The sequence below is a fragment of the Miniopterus schreibersii genome, assembly GCF_964146895.1.
Source record: "Miniopterus schreibersii genome assembly, chromosome: 6".
NCBI lineage: Eukaryota > Metazoa > Chordata > Mammalia > Chiroptera > Miniopteridae > Miniopterus > Miniopterus schreibersii.
The window spans coordinates 42,629,898-42,654,272 of NC_138107.1; the positions used below are offsets into that span (position 1 = coordinate 42,629,898).

Sequence of the window (24,375 nt, forward strand, 5' to 3'; positions counted from 1 at the left end):
TGAACTCCTTTAGTTTTTCCTTGTCTGAGAAGCTCTTTATCTGACTTTCAATTCTAAATGATAGCTTTGCTGGGTAGAGCAATCTTGGTTGTAGTTCCATGTTTTTTATCACTTTGAATATTTCTTGCCACTCCCTTCTGGCCTGCAAAGTTTCTGTTGAGAAATCAGCTGACAGTTGTATGGGTGCCCCCTTGTAGGTAACTAACTGCTTTTCTCTTGCTGCTTTTAAGATTCTCTCTTTGTCTTTAACCTTTGGCATTTTAATGATGATGTGTCTTGCTGTGGGCCTCTTGGGGTTCCTCTTGTTTGGGACTCTCTGTGCTTCCTGGACTTGTAAGTCGATTTCTTTCCCCAGGTAGGGGAAGTTTTCTGTAATTATTTTTTCAAATAGGTTTTCAATTCCTTGATCTCTTTCCTCCCCTTCTGGCACCCTAATAATACGAATGTTGGGCCTCTTGAAGTTGTCCCAGAGGCTCCTTATACGATCTTCATATTTCTGGATTCTTTTCTCTTTTTGCTCTTCTGGTTGGGTGTTTTTTGTTTCCTCATGTTCCAAATTGCTGATTTGATTCTCAGTGTCCTCTACTGTTGATTCCATGTAAATTATTCTTCATTTCAGTTCCTGTAGCCTTCATTTCAAATTGGTACTTTATTATGTTATCGATTTTCTCAGTTATTTCCCTAACAGTCTGCTTAAACATCCTTAAAACCATTATTCTGAATTCTGTATCTGTTAGCTTGTTTGGATCTATTTCATTTAGTTCCTCTTCTAGAGATTTCTTCTGTTCTTTTCTTTGTGACATGTTTCTTTGCCTCCACATTTTGGCTGCTTCCAGGTGTTTGTTTCTATGTATTAGGTAGAGCTGCTACGTCTTCTGGAATTTGTAGAGTGGCTTTGTGTAGTAGGTGTCCTGTAGGGTTCAGTGGCTCAGCCTCCCGAGTCACCTGATCTGGGCCTTCTAGGTGCTCCCCTGTGTGGGCTGTGTGCACTGTCCTGTTGTAGTTGAGCCTTGGTTGCTGTTGGCATCCCTGGGAGGAACTGACCCCCATGCCAATCAGCTATGAGGACCAGCTGCAACTATAGCCAAAGAGCTGCTGTGCTGGAGACACCCTTTTGGATCAGGATTTACTTCAGTGGAGCTTTGGTGTTCACCAAGTGGGCCCCTTGAGTGTCACTCGTGGATGTGGTAGGGTTGTAATCCAGCGTGGTTGAGTCTGACCACCAGGTGCACTGTCTCTGGGGCCTCCCGGGAGGTGCAAAGTCAGCCTGTGCCAGTCCCTTGCTCAGGGCCACCCAGCATTAGCTACACAGCAAACTGTAGTTGGCTGCTACTTGTGCTGGGTTTGGAGGTGCCCAGGAGAGGCCAAGCTATGAGCCAATGCAGCTGCCACTAGTGCCAGGCCTGGGGCCACTTATCAAGCCATATGGGGCCCGCTGCTCCTTGTTTGAGAGGTAAGTTTTAGGAAAGTCCTAAGCATGAGGCTGGAGAGGCCACTTGCACAGAAAAGCCCCTGGAAATGGCCTGGATGAGCTGCAGGTGGGGAGGGGCGGGGCCTCCGGGAATCACGGGGCGGGGCCAAAGGTGTGTCGGCTGCTGGCGACTCAAACATGGCGCCTGTCTGCCGGCTGTGTGCGGGGAGGACTGGCTGAAGGAGCCATGGCCTCCGCCAGCCCTTCTGCCTGGGAGGAAGCGCCCCTCCGCCTCTCGCCCGGATCTCAGGCAGGTTAGTTCCTCCCCGAGTGTCCCAGGTCCTTTCAGGCTGCTGCCCGGCGCTGGGCTCAGAGGGAGCGTCCGAGTGAGTCCGTGCCGGGCCCTTTAGAGGAGCTGCTGGGGCTCCCGCAGCCTCCGCGACCCTCAGGGACAGTCCCCGCTGGTTTCACAGCCGGGAGTTGGGGGGACGTCTCTTCCAGACCTAGAGCCCTGGGCTGAGGTCCTGCTGTGGGTCTGGGACCCCCCTCCCTTCTCCAGGAAACCTCCGCCGCCGAGATTCCCTCCCGGGTTTCAACTGCGGCCCAGGGTGTGGGCCCTCGGGGAGTCTCCGATTCAGCCCCGCCCGGCCCGCGTCCCCGCCCCTCCTTCCGGTCTCGGTGCTGCTTCAGCTCCCTGGTTGTGGGGCTTCTGTGCAGCCGGATCTCAGGAGGCTCTGCGTGAAGGCAGTTCTGTGTTTTAGTTGTGATTTTGATGTGGTTGCGGGAGGTGGGGGCGTAGCTGTTACCTGCGCCGCCATCTTGTTTCTCCTCTATAATTTTATTTCTTTCCCTATAATCTTTAAACATTTTTTACATTTTTTTTTTCTTTTTGCACTGGCTAAGACAGCACAAATATGATTAGAATTGATCACAGTAAACATTCTTTCTTAGTCCTGGTCTTTACAGAGAAAACTCAGTATTTTATCATTATGAGGTTTCCTATGAACTTTTTAAAAATGGACCCTGTATTAGATTAAGGAAGTTTTCCTCTAGTCCTAGTTTTCTAAGAACTTTTTAAAAAGTTTAATGGATATTTATTTTCATCAATATTGTCTCCCTTTATTTTGTGAATGTGGTATATATCACATTGATTTTTTAATATTAAACCTTGTAAGCTCAGAATAAACCTAACATGAATGTATTATATCCTCTACAGAATGTTAGATTTGGTTTCTAATGTTTTGTTTAGCACATTCTGCAACTTTTTAATTTAATTTTTTTTTGAGAATGAGATTGACCTAAAAATTTTCTTTGGCAGCATTGTCTGCTCAGGTTTCGTTGCCCACGTTGCTCCATCAGGTGAAGTGCTGGGCTCCTCGCGCGCTGTACCCGCAGGAGGCTGTGGAGGGCGCGGGCGCGGCCCCGCGGAACTCCCTTTGCTGCGAAATGAGCTTCTGGAACAGACAACGTGTGGGAGCCATGACGGCCTGTCTCCTGGGAGCCCCTCTTTTCCCGCGGTGGGTCCCCCTGAGTCTCCTCAGCGGATGAGATGAGGGACTTGACCAAACGAGCTTCCCCTTCTGCGGCGCTGCGCCTCTGCCCGGGCCTGGGCTGGCTCTCGGTCCGCCCGCCGGCGGCAGCAACCCCTCCGCCGCCCGCGAGTGGAGCGGCGCGCTCCCGGCTGGGCCCGAGCTGCCGGCTGGTCCCGAGCTACGAGTCGGTACCGAGCTACGAGTCGGTACCGTGCTACGAGTTGTTGGTACCGTGCTACGAGTCGGTACCGTGCTACGAGTCGGTACCGTGCTACCGGTTGGTACCGTGCTACGAGTCGGTACCACTGACGAGCACCGAGGCAGCAGCTAGCGACTCCCCCGCGAGCATCTTTCCTCGGCCTTTCTCTCCGGGGCGTTTATCCTGAGGTTCCCGCTCCCTTCTCTGCGCGTGGGCGCAGCGTCCGTCCTGGATTCGGCGAGACTCCCGGCGGGCGGGCGGCCCGGGAGAGCCGGGCCCGGGAGAGCTGAGCCCCGGGAGAGCCGGGCCCGGGAGAGCCGAGCCCCGGGAGAGCCGGGCCCGGGAGAGCCGGGCCCGGGAGAGCAGGGCCCCGGGAGAGCCGGGCCCGGGAGAGCCGGGCCCGGGAGGGCCGGGCCCCGGGAGGGCCGGGCCCCGGGAGGGCCGGGCCCGGGAGGGCCGGGCCCGGGAGGGAAGGGGCCCGGGAGAGCCGGGCCCGGGAGAGCCGAGCCCGGGAGAGCCGGGCCCCGGGCGGGACGGGCGGCGCCTCTTTCCCGGCAGCGGGGCAGCGCGGGGCTGCTGACCTCGTCGGCGCGTTTCCGACGGTCACTGTGAGGTTATGGGGAGTCACCTACTCTGTGCCTCCGTCGTTTTCAGATTCTCTACTGAAAAAGAAAAAAATTCTCCTGAGCTGTCTGTTCCAGCCTCAGAGGCTTCTCTCTCTCTCTCTCTCTCTCTCTTTTTAAATTTTATTTTTGTTTAAAATATTACAGATGCCCCTTTTTCTCCCTCATAGACTTCTTGCTGGAACACATGCCCCACAGACAGACACAGCCCCTCGTGGCCTGAACATGCGTCCCCTCCTCCTGAGATGTTTCTTCTTTCCCGGGGCATGATCTGCGGGAACACTGTGGGCCTGTCACTCCCTTATTAGGGGTTCACATTTGATGAAGCTACACTCACCCTCGGCAGCCACTGATGAAATCAGACACGACCCATTGATCCGTGACATCGATTCCCAGAGCAATTAATCCACCGAAAGAAATGCACTCACTCCAGTCACTGTAATCATTCACAAATGAAAAAGGAAAACTCATTTGTTTCACTTTGCATTTTCAACATGATACACCAGGAGTGGCTCCGGCCTGGTGTCAATTAGAAAACATATTACAAGAGAACTGCAAAGCGCCAGAGGACGTTTTGACCTCGGGAGAGGACGAGGTTAGACCCTATTGATCCAAATTACTGTGCTCATTCTGGATCGGGCCCAACTGGGCGGCCAGCTGATCAGACCTTTATAGCCACAGCCAGCAGCAGCTGGTCACTCATCAGCCACACGTGGTCCAACTTTAAGGTTCTTTGAGCCCAGTCGTTATTTTTTTGTCCACCTTATAAGGTAAGTGGTCAATATGTGGATTTTCATGTTTATGAGAAATATAGGAAATTCCTGTGGGGACAGAAAGATAAGATCTGAAATAAAATTTAGGAAAGAAGCACCAGCTTTTTACAGAGGAGATGCTAAATTAGTATTGGAAATGGAAGAAAATTCAACATTATTTCTAGGACCTGTCGTCTTGTTATGTTTAGGAAATAAGAATATTTGTCTAAAGGATCTGGCTTTTGCATGACAGCATGTATGATTATATTTCTGTTTGTCATGCTGGCCTAGTTTTCTTTTACTTGCTATTTAAAAGTAATAATTTCCAATTTTTAAGGACATAGTGGCAAAAAGAAGCATTAAATAGTTTAGGATTGTCAAGCAGAGAATAAGTTAATGAAATGAGTTAGCTTTTCCACATTAGGGTTTTTATATAAAATAGAAGCTCTAGGTTTTTGTAAGTGTTAAAGGTATTATTTTTAATAAAGAATAATGGCCAGAAAATTTTAAATGAATGATTATGGGAAATGAACTGAACTCGATAAGAAAGGATAGAACTTAGTAAATTGTTGCTTCAGTTCATGAGCTTCAGTTCATGTTGCTTCAGTTCAGTATTTTAAAAGTCCAAAATTTTAAAATCAAATTTTATTTGGGGATACTACATATGACTACGTTCTTAATTTTTGAATTTTAAACAATTTACAAGTATATAGAATAAAATATAAAAGAATCATTAATACCCCTTTCAAATGCTGCACTTTACATCCCATGACTATTTTGTAGCTGTCAATCTGTGCTTCTCAATCCCTTCACCATTTCCATCCAGTCTCCCAAGCCCCCTCCCCTCTGGCAACCGTCTGTTTGTTTTCTGTATCTGAGTCTGTGTCTGTTTTCTTTGTTGATTTTGTTCTTTAGATTCTGCATATAAGTGAAATCATATGGTACTTGTCTTTCTCTGTCTGACTTACTGTACTTAGCATAATATCCTCTAGGTCCATCCATGCTGTCACAAAGGGTAAGATTTCATTCTTTTTCATGGACACCTCCACTTCTGCCCTTCAGTTTTGTTGGGTAAAATCTATATATTTTTTTCAGTTGTAATTTCTGCTAGTGATGTGCTTAAAAAGCCTTCCTCTACTTCAAGATTGTAAAACATATATATATATATTACATTTTATTTTAATACTTTCACAGTTTGCATTTTTTAGATTCAATACTTTATTCCATCTGGAATTTATTTGTGTTTGGAGATAAGTAGGGAAAATATAACAATTTTATGTTTTTTCTCCTGTATTTCTGAGTTGATATAAGTACTGTGAGGGCTGGGCCAGGCGTATCTTGTTCACTGTTTAATTTCCTGGCATCTAGTAGGTGCTAGTAAGATTTTAATATTGAAGGAATGAATTATGGAAGGAGAAAGTTGTTTCATTATTTGTTTTGACCTAATAACACTTTCCTGGTTTTCCTCCATGTATTTCATATTTGGAAGTCTTCCACATCTTAGAGGGCTTTAACCTACCAAGCATCTTAACCTCACTGAACCTTGAAAAACATTACTATTTTTCATGAATAGGGTAAACTAAATAATCTATTCATGTTAGCTATTCCTCGATTCTCTTCCAGATCTGAAGCTTGTTAGAGAAGCAATTTATATTCACTTTTCCTCTAAATTAGCAAAGCTTCCATGAAAACATGCAATCGCATGGCTTACTGCTGGTACTGTTTCTGTGTCTTCTTAATATTTGCTACTGTTCTGTGCCAGTTTCTGAGGGCTTATTTGGCTGATTTCTGTTTTCCTTACTGTTAGTCTTGCAGTGGTAGCCATGGATAATATATAATGAGGACCTTTGTTTTTCTGCTGATGATTATTCCAGTGAGAGGAACCAAGTTTTAAAATGAAAAAATTCAACCTATTATTATTTATTGATACCTTCTGTGTGCAAAAACCAAAATGCTACAACCATCACACAACTCATTTTAGGTACAGTGCCACAGTAAGACTTATTTAAGATCATGTAGGATGTATGGTAAATGGGCATCTCAGATGGGTAGAAAAAATAAGCAAAATTGTGGAATAGATGGCATTGTACAAATATGAGGGCCAATGAATATGTTAGAATGACAGTCAATTTTGTGTCGGAGAGAAGATAGGAAGGATATTGGATCAGATTGTGGAGGATCTTTAGTGGTTTTTTTCAAAATCTGATATTCCTTAGGACCATCCTGTTTCATCAAGCATGGTCCGTAAATATTGGGGCTGGAAAACCTTTCATAGTTTTACTGACATGAAAAAAGAACTTGCTGTTTTGATGAACTGGAGTCTTTATACATCCCATCCATGGGTGCTATTAACCTCAGTGGTCTCTTTATATTTCAGGCAATAATCTCTTACCATGGGGGATTGGAACTTATTGGGTGACATTCTAGAGGAAGTTCACTCCCACTCAACTATTGTGGGGAAAATCTGGCTGACCATCCTCTTCATTTTCCGAATGCTGGTACTTGGTGTGGCTGCTGAAGATGTTTGGGATGATGAACAGTTGGCATTTGCCTGCAACACCCAGCAGCCCGGTTGCAACAATATCTGCTATGATGGTGCTTTCCCTATCTCTTTGATCAGATTCTGGGTTTTACAGATCATCTTCGTGTCTTCCCCCTCTCTGGTGTACATGGGCCATGCCCTTTATAGACTCAGGGCCTTTGAAAAGGAGAGGCTGAGGAAAGTGTCACACCTTAGAACCCACATGCAGAATCCAGGGCTTGAGCTGGAGGAGCAGCAGAGGATAGACAGAGAGCTGAGGCGGTTACAGGAGCAGAAGAGGGTCCATAAAGTCCCTCTGAAAGGATGTCTGCTGCGTACTTATGTCTTACACATCTTGACCAGATCTGTGCTGGAAGTAGGGTTTATGATAGGCCAGTATATTCTCTATGGGTTTCAAATGCACTCCCTCTACAAATGCACCCAACCTCCATGCCCCAATGCAGTGGATTGCTTTGTATCCAGGCCCACAGAGAAGACCATTTTCATGTTCTTCATGCACAGCATTGCAGCCATCTCTTTGTTCCTTAATGTACTAGAAATATTCCATCTGGGAATCAGGAAAGTCAGGAGGGCACTTTATGAGAAGCCTGGCAATGAGGGCATTGAAGATGAAAGGGACCCTCCATTTCATTTACGAAAATATTCAGTGTCCCAGCAGTGCGTGATTTGCTCCCCCTTGCCTGAAAGAATCTCTCTACTTCAAGCCAACAACCAGAAACAAGTCATCCAAGTCAATGTGCCGAAGTCTAAAACCTTGTGGCAGATCCCAGAGCCCAGGCCACTTGAGGTAGACCCTTGCGGTAGTAAAAATGACTGGGCTGAGAAGGATCAGCACAGCGGACAGCTCCATTCCCACAGCCCGTGTCCTTGGGACGACAGTGCTAGAAATCAGAACCCGGGACAGCTACCAGGCCTTTCCTCCTCTGGCCTGCGGCACACAATGTCCCAGTCCTGGTTAGGTACAGCGATGCCTCCTAGGCATTGTCCATCCCATGCCATCAGAACCTGGGAGCAGTCCCAGGATTTGCAACGCTCAGGGGAGCTTCTCACAGATTTGCACAGTCACTGCAGAGACAGCAATGGCATCGTGCGAGAGGGTGGGGTCGGGACGGACAGATCTTGCTCGGGCAGTCACAAGGGCAGCTTTCTGTCCAGATTGCCGTCTGAAAAGGGACAGCTGCACAGTGACTCAGGCAGCTCCAGTTCTCAGAAGAGCTCTAGCTTGGGCTTTCTGCACCAGTAAAATAGCCCCTTGCTTCTGCCTCCAGCCCCTGGGCACAGAACATCAATGGTAAGTAAAGACAGGCTGACTGATCAAGGGATTTTCACAAGAGGTGTTCCACTTTGCCCCCTCCTAGCCTTCCCTTTCCTCCTTTGTGGGGTGTATATGTCTGTGCTGAGAGAGAGGGAGAGGAGGAGAGGGAGGTTTAATTTATGGAGAGTTAAATTAATTCGTTCAATAAATTCAGTTAAATTCAACTCATAAAATAAACTTAATTGAAAACTTTATATCTATTTGACTTTTAGGTGCTGGGTGTGTAAATGGATAAAATATCATCTCTGCCATCAAAGGGCTCAGAATCTGCATGGGGAAGTTAGACAGGTACACATGTAAATGTGATTATATGTACGGTGCATGTTAGAGGGTGGGCAAAGGAGGGAGTGGTCACTTCTTTATGTATGGGGCAGGAAGAGCTTCATAGTTTTTTCTTCAGTTGCAGTTGACATTCAATATTGTGTTAGTTTCAGGTGTACAGCATAGTGGTTAGATATTTATATAACTTACAAAGGGATTGTCCCTTATAAGTCGAGCACCACCTGGTACCATGCATAGTTGTTCCAACATTATTGCCTATATCTCCTGTGCTGTACTTTACATCCCCATGACTATTCTGTCAGTACCAACCTGTACTTCTTACTCCCTTCACCTTTTCACCCAGCCCCCTAGCCCCCCTCCCATCTGGCAACTTCTCTGTATAAGTTTGTTTCTGTTTTGTTGTTCACTTAGTTTCTTTTTTAGATTCCACATATAAATGAAATCGTATGGTATTTGTCTTTCTCTGTCTGACTTCTTTCACTTAGCATAGTAACCTCTAGGTCCATCCATGCTGTCACAAATGGTAGGATTTCATTCTTTTTTATGACCAAGTAATATTCCATTATATATATGTACCACATTTTCTAAAAATTTCATAGTTGAAGTGACTTTTGAATTGAGTCTTAAAGGTATGGTGAGTTTTCCAGGCCTAGGAGAACTGGGGTCCATGGAAGAGGACCCCAGGAGAGGGAGCAGCACAAAGGCTGAGAGCCGTGACACAGCAGGGCTCTCTGGGAGTCACATCTGGCTGGAGCACAGGGTGGAAGGAGGGCTGTGGAGCGAGGGAAGGCTGGAGAAGGGAACACAGAGGCTTGGAGGGAGGCAATGGAGAACTCAAAGGGGACGTACAGCAGGGGAGTGGCTGGATCAGGGTTGCACTTTATTTTTATTTATTTTTTGTTAATCGTCACCTGAGGATATTTTTTCCATTGATTTTTAGAGAGAGTTGAAGGGAGGGAAGGAGGGACAGAGAGAGAGAGAGGTGAGAGAGAGACACACTGATTGGTTGCCTCCTGCATGTGCCTGGACTGGGCCCAGGATTGAATCTACAACCCAGGCCTATGCCTTTGACTGAGAATTGGTCCTTAACCCTTTGGTGCTCTAACCACTGAGCAACACAGGCCAGGGCCAGAGTTGCACTTTAGAAAGCTCTTTCTGTCACAGTGTGGAAAACGGGTCAGAGGAGGAATCATTTGTAACCTTGAGTTGCCCTTGTCTCACTGAGGAAGGAGAGTGTGCTCCACTGTTTTAATAGTTCTGGCATTTAAAAGTCATATACAAATCTTTGGGGATATATTTCACAAAGACTTCAATCAATATTGTATTGATTTTGATTCTGTTCTCTGAAAAGCCACTGTGGAATAAACATTCCGTGACCATTGTAAGACATAATGGATATTTATTGTAGATTCTTTTTAATTCTGGAAAAAAGAATGACACTTGCTTTACCCACTGCTCCTACCAGCGTTTTTTCATTAAAAGACTCTTCCATGTTTAGAGGGGAATCTTCCCCGTTAAGCTCACTTGGTTGTGCTCACATGCTTGCTTTGTCCTTTGTTTCATTTCTTTGTGTTAATGATGATTGAATCCCTCTAACCCAGTTTCTTATCTCCTGTGAATGTGGAAATATTTTGTTACTGTACTAAAGCTATACCTCAAGTATGAATCATCCTACCTAGATTTTTCCTAAAATGCTTCTCCCAAACTGATATTCCTTTCTTGTCAGTGACCAGTCATCTACCTAGGAGACTGTGTTCAGTATCAGTGCAGGGGTGCGTGGGACTCTCTGCCAAACCACAGCAGGGTTCTCAACTCTGGCTACGAGTTACAGTCATCTGGGGGCTTTAAAAATTGTGTTTCATGCTCAGGACCCATAGATTCTAATTAAACCAGAATCTCTGGGGATGGGACGCAGGATCAGTATTTTTAAACTCCCATGGTGACTGCAGTGTGCAGCCAAGGTTGAGAGCCTCTGTTTTGGAGTAACCATGCCAGTGGCTCCTGCTGCATTTGGGAATTCAGCGAGACAGTTTCATCATGTCCCTTTTCTTGTAACTCCTTCCATGTGAAAGGAACCTTTGTATCGGCCAAGAATTGAGGAAGAGACAGCAATGTTTTAGTTGAGCCAGATTTTCTTAATTCTTCAGATTATCTTTTGGGAGAAGTGTGCCATGATCAGGAGCCTGAAGCAGCGATTTTCGACTGGTGCATCTCAAGAATTTTTAACACATGCAACACCTTACCATTTAGCCGGGGCACTGGCTTCTGTAAAATAAAAAAAATGACAACTGCTCGGCTGGAGTGGCTCAGCGGTTGAGCATTCACCTAGGATCCAGGAGACTGTGGTTCAAATCTGGTCAGGGCACATGCCCGGGTTGCAGGCTTGATTCCCAGCAGGGGCGTGCAGGAGGCAGCCGATCAATGACTCTCATCCTTGGTGTTTCTATCTCCCTCTCCCTTCCTCTCTCTGAAACCAATAAAGATATATTAAAAAAAAAAAGTCACTGGTTCAGAGAAAAGAAGGTATGGTGATAGGCCCTCTTTATTTTTTATCCTCCTCTTTACCTGTTTTTTTGTTTCTAAGAATTATAAGTAATGCTTTTGGCCACAGAGCTTATGGTCACTTTGCCCCAAGCCTCTTACAGAGTTTGCCAGGCCAGTTCACTCCTCACATGGTGGGAGAGCTTGGGCTTGAGGCCACCGCTGTCCACTCCGGAGCACTGTGGCTGGGCCCACGCTTCCTGCTCCTGTCAGCAGGGGGCTGGGTCCCATTAGAAATCAGTGCAGCAAACAGGATTATGGTCATCCACCTTTAACATACAGACTGTAAGCTGCTTTTTACACTGGTAGGTCCCAGATGGCAGAATTTCTAGGGCTCACTCAGACTTCCCAGCCTCCAGAACTGGGAGAAAGAAATTTCTGTTCTTTCTATTCTCCTGTCTATGGCATTTTGTTACAGCAGCAGGAACAGACTAAGACAGAAGGGAGACCAGCTCGGAGGCTTGCACAGCGGTCCAGGTGGAGAGGAGCGTGGCCTAGAGCAGCAGTCCTACTGTCAGGGGTTTGGAAGAACAGCTTTTCCCCCCTAACTTATTGTTTTTCAAATTCAAGTAATACAGGCTCGTTGAAAGAAATTCAGGCAATATAAAAAGAACACAGAGTAAAATGTGAATCTAGCCAGCCGGGCGTGGCTCAGTGGTTAAGCGTCGACCTAGGATCCAGGAGATCGAGGTTCGATTCCCGGTCAGGGCAAATGCCTGGGTTGCAGGCTCGATCAATGACTCTCTCATCATTGATGTTTCTCTCTCTCTCTCCCCCTCTCTGAAATCAGTAAAGATATATTAAAAAAAAAAAAGTGAATCTGGCCATGTGAGGGCTCGTCTTTCTGTCTCGTTCTCTCACCTGGAGCCAATGCCCACCTCCCTCCCGGGAGACAGCTGCTGTGGGCAACATGGGGCGTGTTTCCCTTCCTTCCTCAGTGCACCCAGAATCTGTCTTTGAGGACAAATATATATCCACACATATCTGTTACTTGTTTTTTAAAATATAAATGTGATCATGCTATAGAGATGTCTCTGCAATTTGCTTTTGCTCAGTTAGTGGTATGTCTCAGGAGTCTTTCTATGTTGGCATCTATGGCACTGCCTCAGCTTTATATTAGCTCATGCTGTTCCACAGCCTGGGTGAACCGTAAGAGACTCACAGCTATTCTAGCTTTTCTCTCCTGCAGTGTTGCAGTGACTGTTTCACGCATGTGTCTTTGACAGGTGCCTAGAAGTGGAATTAGTGTTTCTAATGGGCATGCCTGTTTCACATTGTGATGGATGGTGCCAGTGATTGCTCAGGAAGAACTATACCAACTCAGCCTCTCACCGCCCAGCACAGCAGCGCCTGTTTCTCCACATTCTTGCCAATATCAGATGCTATCTCCACATCCCAATATGACGAACAAAAAATGTTTCCCTTCGTTTTATTATTTATTTTGTTTTTCCCCCTTTGTTTTAATTTACATTACTGTGATTACAATTAAGTTTGTTCATATGTTTATTGGCCATCTGTATTTATTATTCTTAGAGAGGAATAGAGAGAGAGAGAGAGAAATTCAAACCCAGGTCTGTCTGCTCCAAGGTTGATGCTCCTTCCAGGAAGCCCTGCGCTCTCTTGTCTATAACAATCAGCAGCCTCTGGACAATGGTTTATTTGCACATCCATCTGCCTGACTAGCCTGTGAAAGCTTTAAGGATAAGGCCTGTGAATTTTAAATCTTGGCTGGTGTCAACATGTAGCACAGTGTTGAATGTATGTTTATGTGTAGAGGCCCGGGACAGTACCTTGCCCATCACTTCCCTGTCCCCAGTCTTTATTCCCGTTCACTGTGCTCTGTCATGTCTTGTCAACAGGTTTATTATGAGAGACTCCTTCAGAAGCTGGTGTAGCATCATTTAAAACATTTTGTTGTCATTTAAATTTCTTTCACCCTCAAAAGCCCTTATAAGTCATCAAATGCACAGCACAAATAGAAGTTTTAAAAAAAGTTTAAAAGCACCTAGTATAAAGTGCTGGCATGTCTCTGAAAGTTTCATTCACTGCTTTAGGATGAGGGTCACCACCTCAGGGATGCACCTGTCATGGAGGGGAATGAGTGAGAGCTCGTCATGGAGAACCAATGATGCCTCTTCCTTGGCTGACTAAGCTGCCAGTGGCAGGTGCATGTTGGGCTCTTCAGGAGCCAGGGGTGAGGTGGGGGCAGAAGGTATCATGCTCTTAAGTCAAATGAAAGGAAAGACACTTGCATAATGGGATGTGGGGTGAGCAGCTTGCTCCATCTCTCTGGGCCTTGAGTCTTTGCCATCAGGAAGTATCATGTTCCTTTATGGAGAGGCCAAGGTGCTCAATAGGGAGAACTGGAAACCCACCCCACCATGGGCACCGTCACAGGCTGGTGTTAACTAGTCTTCCTAATTGAGGGGTGGGGGGATGGGCTGGCAAAGAGTGAAAATTCTAGAACTATTTCAAAGAATAGCTCAGTTATTTCCAAATACACAGAACAGAACTGCTGCCAGGGACTGGTATAGGGGAAGCTGATCTGAGACTCCTTGTGCCCTAGAGTTAGATATGACTCACTCCTAAGGTACACATTCAAGGTAAGAAAGAAAATGGATGCTGCCCATTTGGGGCTGGATGGTGTCTGAATGCTTCCCTCCTGCAGGACATGACAGCTTTATTCTGTATCCAACCACGATGGTCATTCCTTCCACAAGCACACATGTCAGGGTGGGAGGAGTAAATACTATCAGTTCGAAGTGACCAGGTTTTCCTACAGAAAATTTTGGGACTCTGACCCAACTGGGCTTTTCCAGAATGGATTGAATGACTATATTTTACCTTTCATGCCTAGAATGTTATGACTGATGTTTTCAGAAGACCACACTTGCAAATCCTGTAATACGTTCCCAGGAAGCCCGCCCCATGGCTCAGTAGGGTGTCTTCATGCCCCCAAGATGCACTAAGGGAACAAAATTCACCCATTTTTAATTAGTTTTCCCACCTGGTGGGTGGGGTGCGGCCATGTGCTTCCTGAAGCCCAGACCTGGGCAGCTGTGTGCTCTCCGGACATCATGTGAATCCATCATTTACAGCCTCCCTGACAGCTCAGCCAAACCACTCCTGTGTCCAGCTTACTCCCTGAGCTGCCTACCACTCAATATCTTGTTTTCCTTTGACATCAAAATCCAGGACTAAACTATCAAATATGCTTTTTTTCATTCAATTGTATTTACTCCCTAACCACAATTCTAAATTCCTTGCCCTGCCCCTCATTGTATCTTGGCATTGACTTAATGCCCCTTCTCCCCTGTAGGTTTTCATTTAGCTTTTTGAGATAATTGCAGATTCATATCCCATTTTGAGAAACAATACCCTTCCCACAGCTCCCCCAAGTGGTGACATTTGGCATGGGCTACAGAGCCATATCCAAACCAGGAAATTGGGTTTAATGTCTTTTATCTACTCTCATAGGCACTAGGGATTTTTAAAATTCAGAGTTGAGGAATCACATTAGCATTATCACATTTTTAGATTTCTAATCAGATTAATCAGGTGGCAGGTAAGGGTCTGAACTAGAGGAAGAAACACAACTTCTCTGGGAGAGAAGATTTCCTAAGGCTACCAGCTCTGTAGTCTCTAACCCAGGGATCAGAGGCAGAGAAACTCAGTTTACAATGCATAATGATATGTCTTTATTTCATCAACAGAAATGGTGTCTAGACAAAAATTCAGTTAACACTAGCAATTCAATTGAGTGAAAAATTGTTTTTGCACAATAGTGTATTTACAACGAGTAAATGAAGTTTCAATTCATTAGTTCATAGCAACGCTTTCCCCCCCAAAATGGTAAAAATTCTTAGTTACAGAGAATAAGCATCGACAGCTGTTTTCATCTTTACAATAAAAACCACAAGAAAAACCACAATCACTTAGAAAAAAAAGGACAAGCCTAAGAACTAGTACAATAAAATGATGCACTGAATTAAGTTACATTAATCGCATAGAATCTGTGTAAAAAGTATGTAGAAAAACACCTGATGTAACCTGTTACAGTCGTTGACCAGTTATGAGAGGTACAGAGGGTTATACAGGTAGATATGTGTGAAACTGTCCGTATTGTTTGACCTGGGGAGGAGGAGGAGAGGGGCTGCGGCCCCTTGCATACACTGAGAAGACCCTGTTTTGAATATGGCCTCTGGAGTTTGTAAGGCATATATTAGAGGTGCACTTGCATCGGACTGGTTCTGGAACAAATTCTCGCAGGCCCTTTTGGCCTCACAAGCAAAGGTGGTACTTGCCCTGAATGGCCTACGGGGTCTAACCAGCACCTGAACCTCCCGAATGCATCTGGAATCTTCCTGATCACTCGCTAGACATGGCAGGTCTCCTACGTCAGAGCGTGAATGGGCACCTCAGCATTCACACATGCAAAATGCACTGCTAGGACTCAAGCGGAGGGGACCCCTCTGCCTCCAGACATGTTTTGGTAGAAGACTTAGCATCAATCTGTAGGAAAACCCCTGTTTGTCCAAGTCCCTTTACCCTTTCCTGATACACACGTCCAATCACCCCCACGGGAGCATTTGGCACTGAATGCGCGTCTACCTGAAATGCACGGTCTTGGTGCCCATCTGCTTCTAAGGAGGGCCACTGTTCTATCTGAGGTCAGTAAACTGGACTGAAAGTCAGAGCTGTCTGTCCAGTGCTTGATAGTGAAATTCGCACACCACGCCATATGATTACATCAGAGCTATGGACGTGGGCCTCTGCAACCAAGTGGGTACCCTTCACAAACAGCAGTGTCATCTCCTCATGACAGCGAAAATACACTGAGAGTCACTTGATATAAATTATCTCCCAGGGTGGAGTGTAGGAAAATACTATACACTTAACTTTGCTTTGCAAGAAATGTTTTGCACCGTCCGCTGAATAATTTATCCTTAATCTGCCACAATAGGTCTTTTCTATGTACAAATACTATTTGCACACAGTATTTGAGTACAAATATCTTCTATTCTGCAGCATCTGCCTTTGATGCTTGGGTCGTGGGATGGCTCCTGCAGGGTTAACATGCAGCTTGCCTGCACACGGACTTCCTGCGCAGATGCCAACTCCACACAGGGCACCGCACTGAGGACTGACCTGCCAGAAACTGAACCTATAACAACATCCTCAAGTTGGGGAAAAAACACTAGTTCACGATCCAGTGAATAGCTTTATTCTTTAAAAAAAAAAAAAAAAAAAATCTATGTTCTTTAGTTTATTTACAGTGGGGGTGGGGAATATCTGGCCCGAGGACCATATGTGGCCCGAGACGTCATTTGGTCTGGCCCTGCCAAAGCCTCACCAAAGAGAAGCACTTCCAGCCATCACATTAGGGGTGAGTTAATTAGATGTTTGACCAAATATAGCAGGCTAATTTTTAAGTTGGTAATTTTGTATGGCCCTTGGCAGAAAAAAGGTTCCCTGCCCCTGATTTACAGTAATGAGGACAAGACTGGATTCTTGCTTCCTTCTAGATCTATGACTCCTCCAAACTCAACGATAGTGGAGTTTGAAATCATTTGTTAAGCAGCTCCCAGTTTAAATGGGGTATGATGTGTAGAGCTAGGCAGCCAAAATGGGTTTTGAAAGAGCTTGGCAGGCTTTTGTTCGTTTCAAGAGGGTTATGCTTCTGCACAGTGGATCAGCTCACAGGGGCAGGACTTGGCGGTTTCCCAAATGGCTTATAATTTTCACACCTTTGTTTGTTTCTTCTTCTTTCATGGCCATCAGTAAGTATTAAAAGAGAAAGTGTAGGGTTAGACCTCTTGACAACAGCACTGAACTTCACACTGCGCCTAGGCGACCTTAGTAGGTCTCTCATGCAGCCCTCTCGTGGCTCCCTGCCCTCCTTTTCAAGAAGTGGCAGTTGGCATACTAATCACCAGCCTTTTTTTTACTTCCTTGGGAAAGCAATGCGAGGATTAGATCCAAAATCATAGTGCATCTTCAAAGCAGCATACCTTTAGAAAGACAGTTAATAAATTACTGGTACAATATACAAAATAACACCTTTTCTGCAGCATCACCTCTGACGCCTGAGTCATCGTTAGGGAACCGGAGAGAAGAAGCAGGAGGGCCTAGGAATTGCCTGCTTTTTTTTCCTTTGCAATTGTTTTGTTCCAGAATCAGTACGTAATGAAGTTCGATTACTCAAGGCACCCCCAGATCACGCAGAGAAACAAACACACACAGCAAAGCACTCGCCCGCCCAAAGCCTGACCCACCTGAATGAACTGAGGTTGTCTGGAGACACACGTAGGACAAAGGTAGATCCAAGGGGAGGACTGGATTCAGGCGGCTGCTAACTAGTTACCGGGCCACCCCCACTGTCCCTGCCCCAACAACCCATGCCAATCCCAGGCATTTAGAGACCCAATTCGGCTGTCGTGGGAATCCTCCTCCTAAACAGTCCATGGCCGGAGGGTCCTTTATTTTGGTAAGAAAGACCCTAAAGAACACAACCAAATGTCACCGTGCCGAGCAAACACGATTCCTTGCCGTTAACTTGCTTTTCCTTCTCATAAAAGACACAGGCTTCACTAAAGGAGCCCAGGGAAAGGAGACAGGCTGGTTTTTAAAATTCCACCTGAGGCATTTTGGATTCTGGTCCCCAGCTAGTCCTCCCTTTGAATTAACCCAGAAATAATCTTGACAAACACATGGTTTAGAGCAGTAACAGACACGGACATGTCACATTGCGCAAAACCAGTCGTTGATCATGGTGGGTACCGAACAGAATCGAACAACTTGCTAAGAATCTCTAAGAAATCGAAAGACAGATTTTCAAGCTGTGTTTTTAACCAGTTCCCACGGCAGGGGCTTGGTTGGGGAGGGGAATAAAAGCGAGTGGGGGGTGGCAGGCGGAGGATGTGGGCTGAGTTGGGTGGAGAGAGCCCTCCCCACTGGAAGTGGCTGCGGCACAGCTGTGCAGACCCAGCCACGGGAAGGTGTGGGCGGAATGTGGTCAAGACTACCAGTTGCACATGAGTCGTTTCCAGGCTAAAGCATGCCAACAAGTTGGTTTGGACCTGGTTATGATAAGAGCAGAAAACATTCCTTTTTTAAAAAAGAAGAGGTCACTTAAAAAAGGCAACAAGAGAGTTAAAAACAAAATACTGTTGGCTGACTCCACCATAACACACACCTGTGATGGATCACGTGATTCACATTGAGTTTAAATTCGAGCTGTCACCAGTTTTCCACAGAGGCGAACCTCGAGGTGAAGCGCAGAATGGGTCTACTAGGCCAAGAAATGCCAACAACCGCGGTAACAACGGGAGCTCCAGTACAGAGCTTTACCAAAATCTGTCTCAGACAAGTGCACACGCACACACACACACACACACACACACGCACACATACACACATGAGATAACGAAAACCCAGAGGCAGGTTTTAAAAGTGGAACTAGTTGAAAAGAAAAGCCTTTTTTTTTTTTTTAAATCCTATCGCATGAACCAACAGATTTCTGGCATTCATACATATTTAAACATTTAGCGCTAATATTTGTACAGAAAAAAGTTAATACTAAAACATATGTTACTATGATTTCACTTTTCGCCTACATCATATACTAATTCCCCCTTTTACATGCAGCTTTAATATTGTTCAAACAATGGCACAAATAAAGAAACAAAGTCAACCATCTAGTCCCCATTGCCCACCACCCCACCCCCACATCAAACCCTTAGGGACTCTTCCCACAGCCAGGCTGGAGGGCCGGCTGGAGGGAGGGAGCTGATTCCTCCTCCTCTGAAGCTGGCTGTGGGATCTCAGCACACTTTCTTGTAAACATGGCCAGGGGCCAACTTGCCCCCAGAGCCAAGGGAAGCTGCTCTCTGTGGGTTGCAAGCCAACCAGTTTTGCAGCAAGAGAAGAATATGATCATCAGGTGAGGGTAGGTGTGTGTGTGGTGGGGGCAGGGGCAGGGAGAGCTCCTGGCCATATCCTGTCCAAAGACTCAAAGAGTAAAATCTGCCTTGGGACAAGAGACTGGCAGAAAACCTCAGAATTCAACTTAAAGCATTTGGAGAAGAAAGAAAGAAATGCTTTTGTCTGTGTCAGGGACAGACCTCATGCTCACTTCTGCCCTGCTCTCTCCTACTCTGGGTGAGCTACACTAGCCCAGGGCAGCCACTTAGAGGCAGGGCCTTGGGGCTGCAGTTTATCCCCTCAGGTGAGATCTCCTGGGAGGCCAGTCCTGCTCAGCCAGGCCCTTCCAAGGAGAAGGTCCTACTGCACTACATTTCCAGGAGCAAGTGAGGCCAGATGAAGTGTTGAAATGAATGGGACTTACTCTCTGGGTGAGAAAACAGTTCTAATTCGATTTCTAGGAGCCAATGCCTGCTGAGTTCTGGTATAAAATCGTGGATTCCTACTGTTTTGCTGCACTTTCGAGTGAGATGCCCAAACTCTCTCCCCACTCAGGAATCTGAACATCCAACATCCACTCAGAACTCTCTGTCTGCATTTCCACTTTGCTTAGGAGAGGTGGGGAGGAGGTGAAATATAAAAATATTCAAGCAGATTATTGTCGACACATCCTAGGATGAATTCGTTATTTGGCAAGATTGTTTTTTTCCTACATAATTATCACCTGAGTGGTTTTTAATTAGCTAAAATGTTTTTACTTTTAAACTAAAAGCAAAGAATATACAGTATACTTGAGTTATACCGAAGTTACAACTTCATTTAAGAAAATAGGTTTGACCCAAAACTCAGTGCAAGTGGCAAAGTTGACCATGACTGTACAGTGTCTGCAGAAACAAATGACAAACCCACGGTGCTCAGATGACACCATCTGACGGTGCCAAACCCAAACCAAACAAACAGAAAAGGTTGTCCGAAACAAAACCTTAAAGTAAAAGCCTCCAACATAGAATTCTGTCCATAAATAAGTTGAAGTTGAACTGCGAAGCAAGAAAAAGGACCATGTGAACAGTTACCAATCTAGTTCTAGCATCAGAGACAAAAGAAGAGGAATGTCAGAACCTGTCTGTCAATGAGAAATGAAGCTTCCAGTTTTAGGATGAGAAAACTGAGGCATGCAGGACTTTGCATATGGAGAGATATATATTTTATATATATATTATATATAATATGTACAGTCTAGCTATAAAACTTTGATGTGTATAGAAGCTGTCTTCGATGAAAAAAATTGAACATTCAGAAGAAATTCCTGAGATAGGGTTTGTGACATGGGCCACTGAGAAAAAAATCCGTGGTTGGGTCCTAGAGGTGTTATAGTCTATCCCTGTTAAGATTGAAATTAACCCACAGACAGACAGTGTCATCACTGCTGTCTTTCCTTGCCGGGGCAAGGGGTAGCACCATTGTGAAGGTAACTATATATCACTCCTGCGTGAAGAGAGGAGGGAATACTTAGAAACAGTATTGCTGCTCAGACCGCTGCTGTAGTGTGCACCATAGTCCTTCTTGGTTCTTCTAGACGACCGATGAACGGCGCCACCTGGTGTGGGAGATGTGAGAATGAGGAGGAGGGTCGAGTCACTAGGTGTAATCTTTCCTGGGCTGTTCGTCAGTTGTACACTTATCAGTCATTTCCTGGCAGAAGTCCACGGTCACCGTTTGGCTCCTGGGTTCAAGAGGAGGCCCTCTCTCTGAGAAGGTTCCTGGGTCAGTGCCTTCCAGCCTCCGCGCAGACGTACAATTCTCTGAGGCGTTGCTGGGGGGCCAGGGAGGCCCAGGGGGAGCTGCACCCTGCTCCAAACAGCAGGGCACAGTTTCCCCCACCGCACACTGGGGGGTGGCAAGGTTCTGCTCGACGCCTAAGGGCGCAGGGCTAATACTGGAGGCTGTAGGGAGACCCATGGGTCTGAGGACAGGGCAGTACCGATGCAGGGCCTGGACCTGCTCGGGGCTCTGGATGTCTCGGCAGACTTCCTGGGAAAGGCAGGAGAAGTTGTCCAGCAGTTCCCCCATGCACGCTTTCAGCTGATTCCTCTCTGACAACAGCTTCTCTTTCTCACACACCTGGACATCAGAGACACAAAAGAAAGCCTGATCAAGCCTGATCTGCAAGACCCAACACCTCGTTTCTGGGGGCTTTCCAACTTTTGTTTTTGCGTCCTACATTATAGTCAAGAGTGACTGGGTCAGGATCTAGAAACTTAAAAAATATATATCCTGGGAGCCTGGATATACACTTCTGCCAGGTCTCTTATCTGAGTAGCCCATCCAGATGTGCAATGATCTTGACAACCTTCCCTGTGGCAGCTCTTTATCTCTCTCGGTGGCCTGGCCAAGCAACTGGCAAAATCGCCACCAACCAGAAAACTTCTGGGAGTCAAGGTTCCAGTTTCTTGGAATTTGGGGTTCACAGAGAATCAACTGGAAAACTCTTGGTCCCAAACCTTGTAGCTGAAAATCTCCTGCAGATGTATTAGACTGCCATTTTTGAAGGTCAAAAATAACCCACCAAGGCAAAGCTATGGCGACAGTAAAAAAAAATCAGTGGTTGCCAGGGATTTGGGGTAGGATGGGATGGGAGGGATAAATAGGCAGAACACAGAGGATTTTTAGGGCAGTGAAATTACTCTGTATGATACTATGTAATGGATACGTTATTATACATTTGTCCAAAGCCATAGAATGTACACCAAGCATGAACCCTCATATAAACTGTGGACTTTGGGTGATTCTGATGCCTCAGTGTAGGTTCACCAATTGTAACAAATACTGTAACTCTCTCTGGTGGGGCATGTTGATAATGGGGGAGGCTGAGAGTATGTAGGGGCAGGGGGCATATGGGAACTCTGTGTTTTCCATTCAATTTGGCAATGAACCTAAAACTTCTTTAAAAAAGAAAGTATTTAAAAAATGAAAATTAAAAAAAAAATTGATCATTGGCAATTTCAGATGGCTCTCTGGCCTTTGTAGCAGACAGACTGAGCACAGCAGACGCTGGGTAGGACAGCTGAGGACCATGTAGTGAGGCCCAGTGCCGATTCTCCCTGGACACCAAGAGGGCAGGCAGAGCTGTGGGGGCTGAGTGTGTGAGATATTTTCCTTACAGAAAATCCCACACAAGCTCCTGTGTTTCTCAAATCCATCACCCCCTCAGAGAGACGAATTTAGCCACCAGAGGGGAGACTGATTAAGGTTTCACCACAACTATTTGTGTGGGGACCGAGGATCAGGAGGCTCCAGGAAGGAGGGCACACAGTGAAATGGATGGAAAAACTGGACTTCTGGAGCAGCGTGAAGTAAGTCCTCACCAATGCGTTGCCACGGTGGTAGGTGGGAGGAGTGAGGAGGAAATGGGAGAACATGAAGAGGAGAGAGAGTGGGGAAAACATTCGACGGGGGGCTTCTTCATGAGCTGCACGTGCCCTTAGTGAGTGCAGCCTGGCAGGCACACGGGCAAGTCTGTCAGAGACAGAGATTTGTACGGGAAAGGGCACCTGCTAAAATATTTATAAATTTTCCAAGAAAACATGTTTTAAAAATGAAAAATAAACAGATGTACAAGTGCAACTTGAGAGAAATACATTATACAAGTTTGCAAAGGCTGAGTGGCATGCCGGAGACAGCGTGGGAGAAGGGAGTGTGCGCGCGCTCTGGGGACTTGTGGGCGGGACAGAGATGTCTGCCACTCAGACCAGGCGAGTGGGTGCAACACCCCAGCTAGAGAGAGGCGGATAAGAAACCAAGCTCATCCAGGCTGTGCAACCTGGACCTTCTGCGCTGTAACCTGGAAGTCTGTAAAGTAAGAGGCACCACCACCCAGCCCGGAGGGGGGAATCTCCGTCTTAATTCTGCCACATCATCTCGGCCAAGCCACCGGCCCCTCCACACCTGCTGACGGGCAGAGAGTCCCGGGGCACTGTCTAGAGGAAGAGAATGGAGCGCTGTGTGGGCAGTGCCCTGGCTCACTGCAGGAAAGGCAGCACACATCACGGCTTGGTTCAAAGCAGGGAGCTCTAAGGCATGGCTAGCGGAATACTGACGAGCATGGGGAACTCATTCAGCAGTGAAATGCAGCATGTTATTTAAGGAGTTTCCAAAAAGTGTGGGGGGGAACCAGGAGATGCCCTCTTGCCTTCCCAATGAAGAATGTTAGCAAAGTACCTTAGATGTCTGCCTGGTGGGTGGCTCAGACTTTATCTGTTTAGTATCACACAAGTCACACGGAGAATAATGCTGACTACAAATATCAGGCGTTTCTCAAATATGGGTGATTAGAGTTACTCCACCACCTGAAGAAGCATGTAGGGCCGGAATTCCTATAGACATGTGCCTAGGACCTTGGTGACTCATACCTGTGGGCTCAGGCTTTCTTGGTTCCCCACCTAAGCCCAGTAGGCTCTCAGAAGACTCCCACTCACCAGCAGCAATGCTGTGCTTCCCTTTGTGGCTTCAATTAAAAAAAAAATTTCTTGTGTTTAAAACAACATTAAAAAAATGTGAAAGAAGGAATTCATAATCCCATGACCCAGTCACAATTTCTAATAAAACTTAGGGCAATGGACATTTCCCAAGAGGCTTTAGTGGGTCTGCACTGGAAATCTGGAGATGATCACAGAACTGTCCTTGTCGCAAAAAACCTACAGTTGTGGGCAAGGGGCTGGGTGGCAGACACATGCACAGACAATGTAAGACTAATGTGATAAGCATGAAGCTGGAGGTCAGATCACAGCTTCAGGGGTGGGTGCCCAGACTCACCAGGGACTCAGGAAAGGGCCTTCCTGGGGAGGTGACAGAAACCTGAGACTTAAAGAACAAGGACAGAGTCAGAGAACAGTGGAGGGGTGTCCGAGGCAGAGGGGAAACAACTGGGGCACAGGCACAGAGGTATAAAGACAGTGGTGGTGGTGGTGGTGGGGTGAAGACAATTTGATTTTATTAGGAGTCAAGTTCTAGGGAGGGAGTGAAAGGATGTTGGAGGGCAGCTATAGACTGAGCCTTGCTAAGGAGCTTGGACTTTATTTTGTAGGTGATAGGAGCCACTGAAGATGGGCAGGTTTTCCCTGCTTGGTGGGTGTTAATGGAAATTAAAAAAAAAAAAAGACTCTGAGGTCCAGGACTATCTTGATAACATGTAACATTTATTCATGCTTTAGTATCACACTGTCACATGGGGAATGCTGACAACAAAAATCAGGCGT

At 46.1% G+C, this 24,375-nt stretch overlaps 2 protein-coding genes across 4 annotated transcripts in view; one reads left to right on the forward strand and one right to left on the reverse strand.

The window, feature by feature from the left end:
- Positions 1-6,910: 6,910 nt before the first annotated feature.
- GJA10 (gap junction protein alpha 10) lies at positions 6,911-8,302 on the forward strand (the record flags this gene model as incomplete). Its single annotated transcript, XM_081140435.1, has 1 exon — positions 6,911-8,302. The coding sequence occupies one exon, from the start codon at positions 6,911-6,913 to the stop codon at positions 8,300-8,302; it is 1,392 nt and encodes a 463-aa protein (XP_080996561.1).
- A 6,569-nt stretch (positions 8,303-14,871) lies between these two features.
- Positions 14,872-24,375, reverse strand: part of BACH2 (BTB domain and CNC homolog 2) — a 307,025-nt gene continuing 297,521 nt past the window's right edge. For all 3 annotated transcript variants that reach the window (XM_081140753.1, XM_081140754.1, XM_081140755.1), the window contains exon 7: positions 14,872-21,241. In XM_081140753.1, the coding sequence (XP_080996879.1) occupies positions 20,759-21,241 (483 nt within the window). In that variant the 3' untranslated portion in view covers positions 14,872-20,758. The remainder of the gene's footprint in view (positions 21,242-24,375) is intronic.